This window comes from Anastrepha ludens, chromosome 6, assembly GCF_028408465.1.
Source record: "Anastrepha ludens isolate Willacy chromosome 6, idAnaLude1.1, whole genome shotgun sequence".
In the NCBI taxonomy this organism is placed as follows: Eukaryota; Metazoa; Arthropoda; class Insecta; order Diptera; family Tephritidae; genus Anastrepha; species Anastrepha ludens.
In genome coordinates this window covers 94,460,429-94,473,412 of record NC_071502.1, presented here as the reverse complement: position 1 = coordinate 94,473,412, position 12,984 = coordinate 94,460,429, and the positions used below count along the sequence as shown (strand labels likewise).

Here is a 12,984-nt window from a genome sequence, read left to right as displayed (position 1 = left end):
CTAAACAATTTTCTCATGGTTCATAATGCTAAAATATTTATGATGTATGTAATCAAATTATTTTATTTCCCACACTATTTTCTTCTCACATTTTCACTGCATTCCCAATTTTTCCACAACCGTAAGTAGTTTTCGGCAAAAAGCTTCTTCATTTCATATTAATAAATATCAATGCCCTTTCGCTATACTTCGTGCTGCAGCTTTGTACAAAATGAAAGCGAAACCGATGTGTTGTATTTTTTTTCTCATTCAACTTTGACTCGCTCGAATGCCAAGCAAGCCAAAAGCAAACAAAAACATTTTAAGTGCCACCCACACAATGCAAAGAGAAAAAAGCAACAAAAAAAATCGTTTAGTTAGTAATGTAAGTTAGCGTTGTTGCTGGCTGATGCTATACAATAGCCGAGCGACGACGACAATAGTGTTACACACCCGATTATATTCGCGCGCATAATAGATGGCGGCGTGTCTCACATGAGCACACAAACATTTGTCGAATTTGTTATTGCATTCTTTTTTTGCAATTCTGTTTGTTATTTTTAGTGTTTTTTTTTTCGTTTGCAGTCAATATATGTATGTGGTGATCTTCAGCGATCTTTGCAATAGAGTCGTGTTTGAGCCACAGGCAGTTTATGCATTACATTTTCATTTATTTCTTTGTTAATTTTTTGATTCGACTTGAGTGAGAATTTCGTATTATTAAATTAAATGAATGCGCACACAATCGCTAACATTGCTAACAAAGGCACAAAAATAAAGGCATTGCAAAAAAGCTTACAAATTCCGTAAGCAAACATTTTTGTTTTTTCTTACATTTACTTGTAGTCTTGAGTCTGTGTCGAAATTCAAGCGCTTCATTTTTAGTCTCAATTCTGCAATACTGTGCGACGGTAGAAGCAATAACAACGACGACGACGACGATAACGACGATTTTCGAAAATTTATGGAATATCGACAAGTGAATGAAACTTGTATAACGAATAAACAAAACCAACAAAAAGAAACATTTAAAAGAAAAGAATGTGAAAATGTGTAAAGAATACAATTTTTAAAGTGATTTAAATAATTTTTTATTTTTTTTTTTTAACATTCTTAATGAACGCGACGTGTTTGTGGAAGATTTCAAAAATAGCTGTGCAAACCAAAGCTAAAGAAAAATAAATGTATGTGTAAAAATTTAACTAGTTTTAAATACAAATAGTTGTGTGTATGGGTATATACCTGTATACATAGAAAGTTTAGTGAAATATCGTTCAATGTAAACACCTTGCGAGAATTTATTCATTTATATTTTCTTAAATAGGGGTTTTCAAAAGCGGCAAAATATAATAAAAAAAAAAAAAAATCGGAAAAGTTTCAAACTCCAAATGTTCAAAAAGGTCTCATTTTTTGTCTTAATTTCATCTTGGAAAGGTACAGTGTGCCACTTAAGTCACCGTACTCTTGTTATATTTGCACAAATCACCCTGCAACTTGGCCAAATTTTTGTTAAATTTAAAAAACTTTGATGTAGGCTAATGAAACAATATATTTTCTTCTAAGAGACAAAAGAAAAACAATTACTTTTAATTTTAGTCTTATATTATTCCAATGAATGTAAACATACTCAAATATTTGCGTCAACAAAATTCTACGTATCTACTCTTAATTTCTTGCGCTGTCTGGCGCCAGCGTTCTTCTTAGAAACAACGGGGATTTTCGAAAAATGTGTGCAGTAATGAGTAAATTCATTATAGTTGGCGTGTTTTGCTTGAGCTCGACAAAATATTCGATTTGTATAGACAAAATGCCTCGAAAAGAGTTATCACTCGATGATCGTGGAAAGATCCTGCATCTCTATACAAAAGAGCAAAAATCTTATGCAGAGATTATGGGTAGAAGCAAATCCATTATTTAGACTGTCATTGCAATTGAAATACGAAAAAAAACAAACGATTCGGCCAGCCACCTGCTTTTTCCGATCGTGACAGGCGCACAATAAAGCATCTGGTGGTCAAGGATCCGTTTTGTAGCGCAGTGCAGATTGTGTCAGAGCTAGGTCGCAACATTGACAAGGAGGTGCACCCAGAAACAGTCCGTAAAACGCTAAAAACATATAACTTTAGGTCCTACACTCCTCGCAAGAAGCCGCACGTAAATTTAATTAATAGGAGGAAGCCCTTAGAGTTTGCCAAAGCGTATGTGGACAAACCAATTGACTTCTGGCGGAAGGTCATCTTCTCAGATTAGTTGAAGTAACATACAATATTTTTGACTCAGATGGGCATTTCCGCTTATAGAGAAGACCAGGAGAAGCTCTCCAAAATCCAAAAAATACTATAAAAACCGTAAAACAGGTGGAGTTGGAAATTTGGAATTTATCGACGGAGTGATGGACCAATACGTGTATATTGATATTCTGAAAAAAAAAATATGAAGAGCGGCGCCGAGAAATTCGGAATAGGTTCCGATTTCTATTTTCAGCAAGACAACGACCCTAAACACAAAGTAATGAACACCCGGCTGTGCCTCGCGTACAACACTCCACACCTTTCGGAGACCTTTCAATCCGATTGAAGTTGTAATGAAAACAATGTTCCTTATAGTTAATAAGTTTATATTAGTTTGTGAGAGTACATAGACTTTTGTTGACGCAGATATTAAAGTTCCTTTTGTTTTTAATTAATAATACTACATTAAGTTTTTATTTTTTGTATTTTTATTTCAATATTTAAAAGAAATATATTGTTTTGTTAGCCTACATCAAAGTTTTTTAAATTGAATAAAAATTTGGCCAAGTTACAGGGTGATTTGTGCAAATATAACAAGAGTACGGTGACTTAAGTGGCACACAGTATACACTTATTTACGCAGAGTTTATCACAATGTGAATGGAGCGATTCTCAATTCCACTGAATGCCGTGGCTCGACTAATTTTCTCCCAAGCACAAAAACATTCAATAATGAATGTTTTAACTCTATTTTATCGCCTGTGCACGTGCATCTAAACTCGTCTATGGCCGCCTCTAAGAATATGAATATATTCTTTAGTAATCAGGTCGGTGAGCTAATTCAATTTAGCCTTACGTCTGCCAGGCTGATTTACTTGAAAAGCTCAAAAATGTGTTTTATGTGGCAAAACAAACAAGCATTGGGTCTTCTGACATCTATTTCAGGTGCCAAGTGAAGAAGTTTACTTTTGGTGTTGGGTTTGTGGTGGTATGAAAACCTCATCCAGCTAACCAGGATGTAAGATAGGAAGAAATGGAAGAAAGTGTCACCAAAGATCGTTACTACCAGTATATTGAATGATATATTGAATTGATAAAAGCGCTTCCACCCAACTATAGTAAGGTCGCTTCGGGTTGTTGTAAAGCTGGAGTTGGCAAGGATGATATACATACAACGTTCTGTTGCTGTTACCACAGCATAAAATACTCCTAAAAATCTGTGAACAATTTTATTGGGTTGACAGTTGTTGGTCGGGTATGAATCTGGATTGTCCGGTAGCTTGTTTCTATTTCGTTTGAACGATGGTGTTTTTGTTGCAACAGTCGGATTATTCAGCGTCCCTTAAAAGTTGAGAGTTTATGATAACAAGTTGTAGTAAAAAAGTGGTTTTTAAGCCACTTGCCTAACACCGAAATGAAGAAATTGTAATCATCGCTGTTAAAAGGCATTTCTATAGTATTTTAGACTCTGTATCTGGTCTGGTTAAATGAAAAAAAAACTAGAACTCCTACAAAAACTAGAAGAACTCCTAAGAAGAGTGACCTGTTAACGCACAGCACACACCTTAGTTATAGAAGAAATACTGGCAACAAAGAAATCTGCACCGAAGATGAAGAATCCGAATCTCCATTGCACAATAAAACTGATGTTGCAAAACTCGACTATGACTAAGTATCGATAAAATTTGACCTGACGAATTGCTGGCTGGCTGATCAGGAGGAGCCTGTAAAACGCTTACATAAATTTTGTAGAACATGGTCAAACATTCCTTTCCAATTATAACTTCTTTGCTCTTTTCTATCCATAAGAGTAAATTACGGCCCTACCCATTGGCGAGGTCATGCAAATGATTTTAATTTTTTTTTTGTCTGGAATATATTTTCGTAGAATATTTTAGTCCTCAAATGTCCTATTTAAATGGTCTTTTTGGTCTTTCCTTAAAACATCGGTCTAATTGGCCCTTAAAAAGGACAGCTAGTGGGTTAAAATGTTCCACAAAAATTGTGAAATTCTGACGATGTACAGAGATGTGCAGGGATGTGACCAACATCAGACCGTTAATCGGCTCTCAGCGATTTTGAAGCATTTACCTGATTGGCTGACGAGAGTGGGATTATGACAACGGTTCGTTTACGAAAAAATTGCAATTGTATTGGTGAATTGAAGAAAAAATCAAAGCAGGCATGAGTGATGCCATCTGAACGAGGACTGATTGGACGAGTTTGTGAATACATGTGAAATGAGCGAACAGAATTCTGCTTCAGCTGGCCAAACCTTGTAATCTATCATCCTTGTGAAATTCTACTAAAGAATAAAGTAGTGAATAAAGCAAAAACGTTTCTCTTGAATCCGCCTGCAAATATGCAAAATGGTTTAATAACGTCGTAGGACGGTCAAAAGGCAAGCGTCCTGCTCCTCACGAACGAAGTCGCTTATTCATCGCTATTGCAGCGAAATTCTCCACCGAGTAAAGAAGTGATGAATCGAAGGCGGAAAATAATGTTTCTATTAGAAATCAACTTAGGCATAACACTTTTTTCACATTAAATAAAGATTTCTATGAGCAAAATTTGTAAATTTTGCGCCATTGTAACAAAAGATTTAGACGTGCTGGACCGCGTTTTCACGACAGTCAGTTCTGCGTTACCGAAACGACCCGAATTTATATCCGGGCAAGGACTGTCACTCCAGCAGCATTCTCCGTATGTCAGTATGGGGAATGTTTATGAAGCTACAACAACAACAACAAAATCGTGCTGGACCATAACTTGGTTCTACTTGGTGTTTTTTTTTTTAACTACATGAGAACTATCGATATCGATAACTATGGTTTGACAGCTGAGAATGACAAACTGTGCCTACATTTCTGTTCAGTAAAGTTTGGCAAGTCGTCATGATGACGTTTAATGCCAAAACAACGATTATAAATTAGGGAAATTCATTTTGAGAAAAAAAAAGAAATCTGATCGCGAAGTACATAGAGCACTGGCGGCATCATCGGTCCCTATTTCTTTTGAAGCGAGGAAAGAGCGACTGTTACGGAGAATGGCGAGCTCTATCGAGCACTGCTGACTGAATTTTGGTTTAAAAACATGAATCAGCTAAACATCGACGACATTTGGTTCCAACAAAACAGCGCAATTCGCCACACAGCGCACTTAACAATGGACGTATTGCAATATTCAAGTCACCATTGACGCCATACGACCAGATTTATGGGGTAAAAGGAGTCAAAAATTAGACTGATCGAATGGACCATGTAACTCGTAACCGCGACGGGCATATGCCGGATATCAGTATTTCCACTGAAATAATCTTAATTAGTGACCAGCATCGTTTTACTAGCACTTTTTTTTTGCTTCTAAGTCAGACCCATTTAGTAAGATCCAAGTATAGCTGCAAATTCTTTACCTCCATGTGTGAGATCTCCTTAATTTGCTGCAAGAAAGGCTTACCGAAGGAGCGAAGTCGTGCCCTAGCTAGCCCTGCACATTGACATAAGTAGTGGAAAAGACCTTCCTTCACCCCTTTCGCTTGACAGCTTCTACAGATGTGATTGAAGGGGAGGTTGAGTCTGGCGGCATGATCCCCTACCATCCAATGGCCTGTAAGGGTTGCGTTAATGCATGAAATGTTTCGTCGGGAACATCCTAACAGGTGATTCGTCCTTTGGATTTTGTACGACGGCCATGTGTTGTTTGTTGTTGAAATGCATGTAGTTAGTTGCTTCCATCTTCTTTCGGCTAAAGCATGATAGTGTGAAGCAATGGATGCTTTTATTGTGTTCAGTGGGGTGTAGACTGTCACTGCCTCTGCTAAATCTAGTATCGAACCTTTTCTTCCTAGCTCATCCGCTATCTCATTACCCCGTATGTTCTTATGACCGGGAACCCATATCAGAGTGATTTCAAGGCAATGACTTAGCAATTCCAGATCCTCTCTATACTCTAAGACTAGTTTGGATGAAATGGAGTTGGAGTCTAAGGCCTTTATAGCTGCTTGATTATCTGAGAAGATAGCTACTCTTGCACCAACTTCCTTCTAGAATTTTAGTGTTTTGCATGCTTCTCTGATCGCCTATAGTTCTGCCTGGAACACGCTGGCATAGTCAGGAAGTCTAATTGACTGAGATAGGTTGAGTGGCTCCGAATGAAAGCCAACTGCCACACCACAGCTCATCTTAGAACCGTGAGTGTAGATTTCAATATCGTATCTTCCAATCACCTTCCCTTTGCCCCATTCGACTCTCGGTGGCAAGCGTACCGTAAAGTCTTTCTTGAAGTTAAGGTTGGGGACTGTGTAGTCTGAGCTGTTTTTGAGCAGCGAGGGTGCCTGTAGAAGGGTCTTGCTGTGACCGTACGACCTTGTTGTCCAGCTTGCTATGTCTCTGAGTCTCACCGCGCTGCAAGTAGCGATTATTTTAATGTGTAAATCTAATGGTAGCAGATGAGTTAGTACATTGAGCGCTTCAGTAGGATTGGTAGTAAGCGCTCCTGAGGCTAAGATACACGCTGTTCTTGGTTTGGTTCTATTTTTTTTCTATTGCGGGCCCACAGGCTAGTGCTGCATATGTTAGTATTGGCCTTACAATGGCTGTGTAGAACCAATTGGATAGTTTTGGTTGGAGACCCCATTTTGTACACAACATTCTCTTACACGTGTAAAGTGCTATATTCGCTTTCTTTACCCTGTATTCTACGTTAGACCTCCAGCTGAGCCGGATATCATACTCGAGAAATTAATGCCATGAAATTATCTACCAGATTGTAATAAAAAAAAACATAGATACCAACAATATTTCTGCTTTGTATTATTTTACGTTCTCAAGCTCTTAAAAAGCACCCGATACAAAAATGGACCGCTCATGATGTGCTCTCAGTACCTTCAGGATGGTATAGTCGCTTTTCTGTTCCAATTAAAAAATTTTAATTTCTTGTACTGTGTAATTAATACTTGTTTTTGTAGCACTCACTCACTTACTGTTTTTGTTTTCTTTTTTTCATTGCAGTTCCAATCGCGAATCATTTTTTCATTTAAATATGTGTGCATGTATGTGTTGGTGTAGTTTAGCACTTGCATGCAAGCAATAAAATGCGCGCCTGCGCACTGATGCAACTCTAAGGAAATCGCTGAAAAAATCGCATTAGAAAAACAACAAAATTTGAATATGAATTTGAAAAGAATGTGTTAAACTTGTACGAGTACGAGCTGTTGTAAGAGTTTTCCTACTTTTAGCACATAAAATAGCGCGCAACAACAGAAATCTACAAATGCAATCCAACCGGGGCCGCTATAACAGTAACGGGCTGTTGCAACGCGCAAATAAAAATTGTGAAAATTAAAAATGTAATGTTTTAGAAATACCGAATAGTTAGAAATATTTTTTTTTTTCTTACACTCGAGTGAAAAAAATTTGTAGTGCTTTTTTTCTCCTATTTATATCTGCTTATTTTTCATTCGTTTTGTGTTCAACAAATTAGTTGTGGTGCGCTGCTCTTATCGCGTGTTGATTGATGGTGAAAAACTTCAAATAAAAGAGAAAAAATATTAAATTAACTAGAAAAAGGCATTAAAGGTGAAACATTTATTAATTATATGTTTCGAAAGCCAGTGAAAATCCTTGTGCAAGTAAAAGTTGGCGTTAGGCGCGAAAGAAAGCAATTAAGTATTTGCAATCAAAATATACATCTGGCTAAGTAGCAATTAACTCGATGTAGGCAATAACGGAATTTTGCAAAAATTAAGCCAACAGTGAAGTTGCGAGTACAACACGAATGCGGCCAATTATAATTGTCTGCTGCAGCTTGAATCGTTATTGTAGGCGGTACTAGGCGTACAAGGCAAGGCAAAGCTGTAGTGGATGGCATACGATCGCGTGATTTACCTGCCGCAGCACGGACTTATCCCATTTTACATAAACACCCACACTTCAAATCAATTCCAATCACATTCATTGCCTTTGTCTAGTGATCACGTGATCACGTGACTGATTTCAGGAATGCTCTGCCCCGCAAGCGCAATGAGGAATTAACGAGTGATTGCACTCGGCGATTGGCAGTTGCGGTAGATTTGCCTTTTTGGTTGCGCGTGTCGCAGATTTCGTTTTTTTTTTGTTGTTTTTTTTTTTATATTAATATATTTATATATACATAGAATTGTTGTGCCTGCCGTTTTTAATGCCAATACCAATAAATCCAAGTGAAATTTAACAAAAAATTAACAAAAAAAAAAATTAAATAATATTTATTCATATTTTCCGTGTGTGTCTTCAGTTTTAGTGTAGAAACGCAACGCAAGCACAACTGTAAAAATAAATTATAAACTAATAAATTAATATAGCAAACTAGTGTTACAATGGAAACGGCAAATGCACCACTGCTTACCACCTCCGCCCCAGCTGCTGCGGCTGTAACGCCCACAAAGCCACTAAAAACCAGTGCAGCAGCTACGGCTGCCGCCGCCATCGCCGCAGCAGCGGCATCATCAGCATCACCACTAAGTGATTTAGCCGCCTCAGTAGCGGTAAATACCACATCTACACAAACACCTAGCGCTACTCCAACAGCTGCTCTATCGCCCACAATGCCAGTGCCAATGGCGGCAACAACAGCAACAGCTTCTTCATCGCCAACACCTTCGCCATCATCGGCGTTTACCGCATTCGCCACCACACAGGCACTGCTGCAGCTACCTTTGGAATTGCAGCAGACTCTGGCGAGCGCGGCCGCTGTGGCCGGTTACCTACCATCAACGTATCTAATGGATTTATGTGAGTATCAACTGAATATTTAAGAAAAAATCGTAAACCGATTTCCAGATTTAAGACTGCTTAGTAAATGCAGGTGACAGTTTAATATCGATAAGTCGATTGCGAATTTGTCTGCAAAGGATTAATCAATTATGTCAATGAATTTGGTTCGATTTACGTAGAAGTTCCGCAGAGCGATTACTAAATTAGGCTGTCTACGCTTTTAAATTCGAATCTATAAGTATGAAGGGGGTTCAATAAGAACCCGTGTTAGAAAATTAGAAAATTTTTTTTTCTAAGTAATTTTTTTTTTCAATTAAAGTTTTTTTTCCAAAGAATTTTTGTTTTCAAAGAATAGGTTTTTTTTCAAAACAAATTTTTTTTAAAAGAAATTTTTTTTTTTTCAAAAAACATTTTTTTTTTAACCGTTTGAGTGCTAAGCGATTTTCTTTAATACATACGAAAATTGCGAAGATATAGAGGATATAGTAGTAAATATGTTATTTTCAAGGTCATCCCCCATGTTATTCTCGTCTTCGTCGGAACTATCACTAAAAATGCGCATCCTCCGGGTAGTAAACACTCTAATTTCACTTAAACTCGAATCACTATCATAGTCCATTTCATTGTCGGAATCCGGTATCGTATCTTCCACGTCAGTAAATTCTTCACTACTAGACATGGTCAGGAATTATTTTCAAAATATCGATATTGAACGAAAAATAAAAATTGTTTTTAACGGTCTCAACTAATTTATACTTTTATATGACATAAATTTTTGATAAATATCGCAAAATAATATTCAACACGTTCCTAGCCGAACGCCAAATGCACAGTGATGCAATCGTCGCTATAGCGACGCGCCGCAAATTTGGAGTAATTAGTTATCGTCGCTATATCGACGAATCGCACTCAAACGGTTAAAGAAATTTTTTTTTCAAAGAAATTATTTTTTATTTTTTTTCAACATAGTCCCCTTTTAGAAAGATACACTTCTCCCAACGCTCCTGCCATTTTTTAACCCCTCCAAAAAATGGGATTTGACGAGCTCTCCAAAATGCGCTTCTTTCTCGGCGATGACTTCCTCGTTTGAACTTAATTTTTTTTTTCTTTTAATTTTTTTTTTTTCAAACAAATTTTTTTTCAAATATTTTGTTTTTTCAAAAAAAAATTTTTTTCTTTTATTTTTTTTTCAACATAGCCCCCTTTTAGAATGATACATTTCTCCCAACGCTCCAGACATTTTTTAACCCCTCCAAAAAATAGGATTTGTCTAGATCTCCAAAATGCGCTTCTGTCTCGGCGATGATTTCCTCGTTTGAACTAAATTTTTTCCCGCAAGCCATTTCTTCATGTTAGGGAACAATCAAAAGTCGCAGGGAGCCAGATCGGGCGGTGCGACAACAATTCATAACGCAATACAAGCAGTTTGGCGGCGACAACTCCGGATGAAAGTCCTGGCTTATCGTGGTGAAACAGCACCTTCTTTTACACCAATTGCGGCTGTGTCTCCTTCATTTTTTTGTGAAAGCGATCCGATAACTCACTGTCCAGCCGTCATTCTTCCTTTTTCTAAAAAAATCCATGAGAATGAAACCGTTCGCATCCAAAAAAATCGTCGCCATGACCTTTCCGGCCAGTGGGACTGTCTTCGCCTTCTTTGGAGCAGGTGCACCGGTAGAAATCCATTGTTTTGATTGTTACTTAGTTTCTGGTGTGTAATGATGAATTCAGATTTCAGCAACGGTAACAACTTGACGCTAAAATTCCAAGCACTGCTTTGAAGTTAACAGGCGTAATCGCTTGTTGTTGTTTGTGAGCAATCGGGGCGCCCATCGACCCGACAATTTTTTCATCGTCGACTTATCATGTAAAATATTCATTCACGTTCCTGTTGACACATCTATGGCCTCTCTATGTTATTCGCGCACTTTCGTGCGTCGATCAGCGAGAATTATGTCGTGGACTTTTTGAATGATTTCCTCAGTAACCACATCTGCCGGGCACCCTGGCGCTCCTCATCAAAAACGGATATTCGCCCACGTTTAAATTCGTTGAACCAAAATCTAACTGTGTTCATAGATTACGAAGCGTCTTCACAGACAGCATCCAACTTTGCTTTTATCTCCTCGCATTTTTTCCCATCCAAAAACAAAAAGCGAATTACCGAACGTTACTGCTCTTTTTCCAGCTTAGCGAAAATCCTGAAACACGACTTACTCGAATAGCTGCCAAATCCAAACTAACTTGTGAATCAGTCTGAAAGCCCACGATGCTAACACCAACTTCCCACAGGAACGCCCTTTGTCACCAAACACGGGTACTTATTGAACCGCCCTCATACAACCCGAAAAGTAGTGAGAGCCAAGTTGATTGTATTTTAGTCTTTCGAAGTGTATGCGATAGCGGAAGTGTATGCTATCTATCTATCAACTAAGATTGAGACCTCCAGAATAAGCGAATTGTCATTCTGAGCGACAGTCAGGCGGCACTCAAGACATTGTCGTTCTTCGAGGTTAAGTTTTAATTAGACCTTGAGTGCACCGAGAAAGTGAATTTACTAGGAACGCACAATCGTATCCGGCCCATAGCGCTTCCAGGACATAAGGGCATAACAGGGAATGGAGTAGCGGATGCATTGATTAGAGAGGCTGCGGACTCGTTTTATTAGAACCTGAACGCCATTAAAGAGAAGCTTGGAAGCGAAGAGCTAAGGCTACGAAATGTAAGCTGGCACCAAACTGTGGGTCTAATCAAAAGAGCTTCAGGTAACTCTTCCCTTGGATAAATAGATCATACACCCTGGCATTCTCACAGGTTACTGCAGATTGCGCAGTTATCTGCATAGGCCGAGGATATGACTCACTGACTCCTGGCGTTTTTGGGACCCATCCCCGGAAACTCCAACACATCTTCTTCTCGAATGTGTGGCTATAGGGGAAAAAAGTATTAAATATCTCGACCGGATATGATCAACCCAATCCAGCTGCATCTTAGGTGTATTGAGAGCGCTGGGTTTGGATGAAGTACTGTGATTAGGGGGGACTCTGGGGTTGAAGTGCATACCTCATCTTCATTCATTCATTCACAGTCTCCCGAATGCAGGACAGTTGAGGAGTAGGTGCTGAGATTATTCCACAAAAGAGACATCGAAGTAATGGGTGCCTAACAACGTACAATACCCGGTTTGAATGCACACCGCAATCGAACAATCGAGAGTTGAGTCTTGGTTAGCCTTAGGGGTTCCCGCGAGCTATGCCACGACCTGACTCAGCTGCCAGTGACTGATCTATTGTGTAGATCTTCATCAATACACATTTACCAACAACATTTAAAATAATTGAAATTTGTGCTTTCATTTCCAGTAAGATTTTTAGGAAGGAAATTAACCATACACCTTTATTTTGCACTCATCATTTCGTATGCCCTAAAGGTATTCACAAACATTCACTTTCTATAATTTGCCTACTTCCGCTACTTTTAAAATATTTTGAAAATAAATTACTGCTTAGCCCAAAAGACATCAAAAATTCGAACACTCTTCTCACATCAGCACTTTATCAATTAATTAATCAACTTACGAAGAAAAGGCAGCCAAATGAAAAAAATGCTACCCATTAGCTTTGCCTTTGGGTTTGTACATTTGGTTGCATATACATATGTATATGTATGTGTGCGTATTTTGTCGTATGTGTGTACAAAAGCAAATCAACGCTAATAATTTTGCAAATGAAGAACATAAAAAACTTTCTTCTTCTTAGTTACTTTTCATGGCTTTTCTGGAAATGACATCAGCTTGCCGAAGTTAAGCAGCAAAGAGTCAAAGTCGACTGAAAGCAGCAGTCAGTCAATTCCAAGTTTGCAAATTCGCAATATGAATTCGTAAATATAATAAGATGCGGTATGAATCGATAAACAAGTGTAAATAATAAAATTCAAAGTGTACAAAAGAAAAATAAATAATTAAATGTTTGATAGGAGAGTCAATAAAAATAAGTGGACGTGAATTTTTGTGGAGCTGCTAA

General features: G+C 38.0%; 1 protein-coding gene across 5 annotated transcripts in view; it reads left to right on the top strand.

The window, feature by feature from the left end:
* Window positions 1–12,984, top strand: part of LOC128867787 (mucin-2) — a 162,923-nt gene that overhangs the window by 57,816 nt on the left and 92,123 nt on the right. For 2 of the 5 annotated variants that reach the window (XM_054109284.1, XM_054109285.1), the window contains 2 exons: window positions 7,220–7,557; window positions 8,484–8,980. In XM_054109284.1, coding sequence (XP_053965259.1) covers window positions 8,566–8,980 — 415 coding nt within the window. In that variant the 5' untranslated portion in view covers window positions 7,220–7,557; window positions 8,484–8,565. Of the gene's footprint in view, window positions 1–7,219; window positions 7,558–7,691; window positions 7,787–8,483; window positions 8,981–12,984 lie in introns of all 5 variants that reach the window. The other 3 variants (XM_054109286.1, XM_054109287.1, XM_054109288.1) reach the window with 3 other exon arrangements.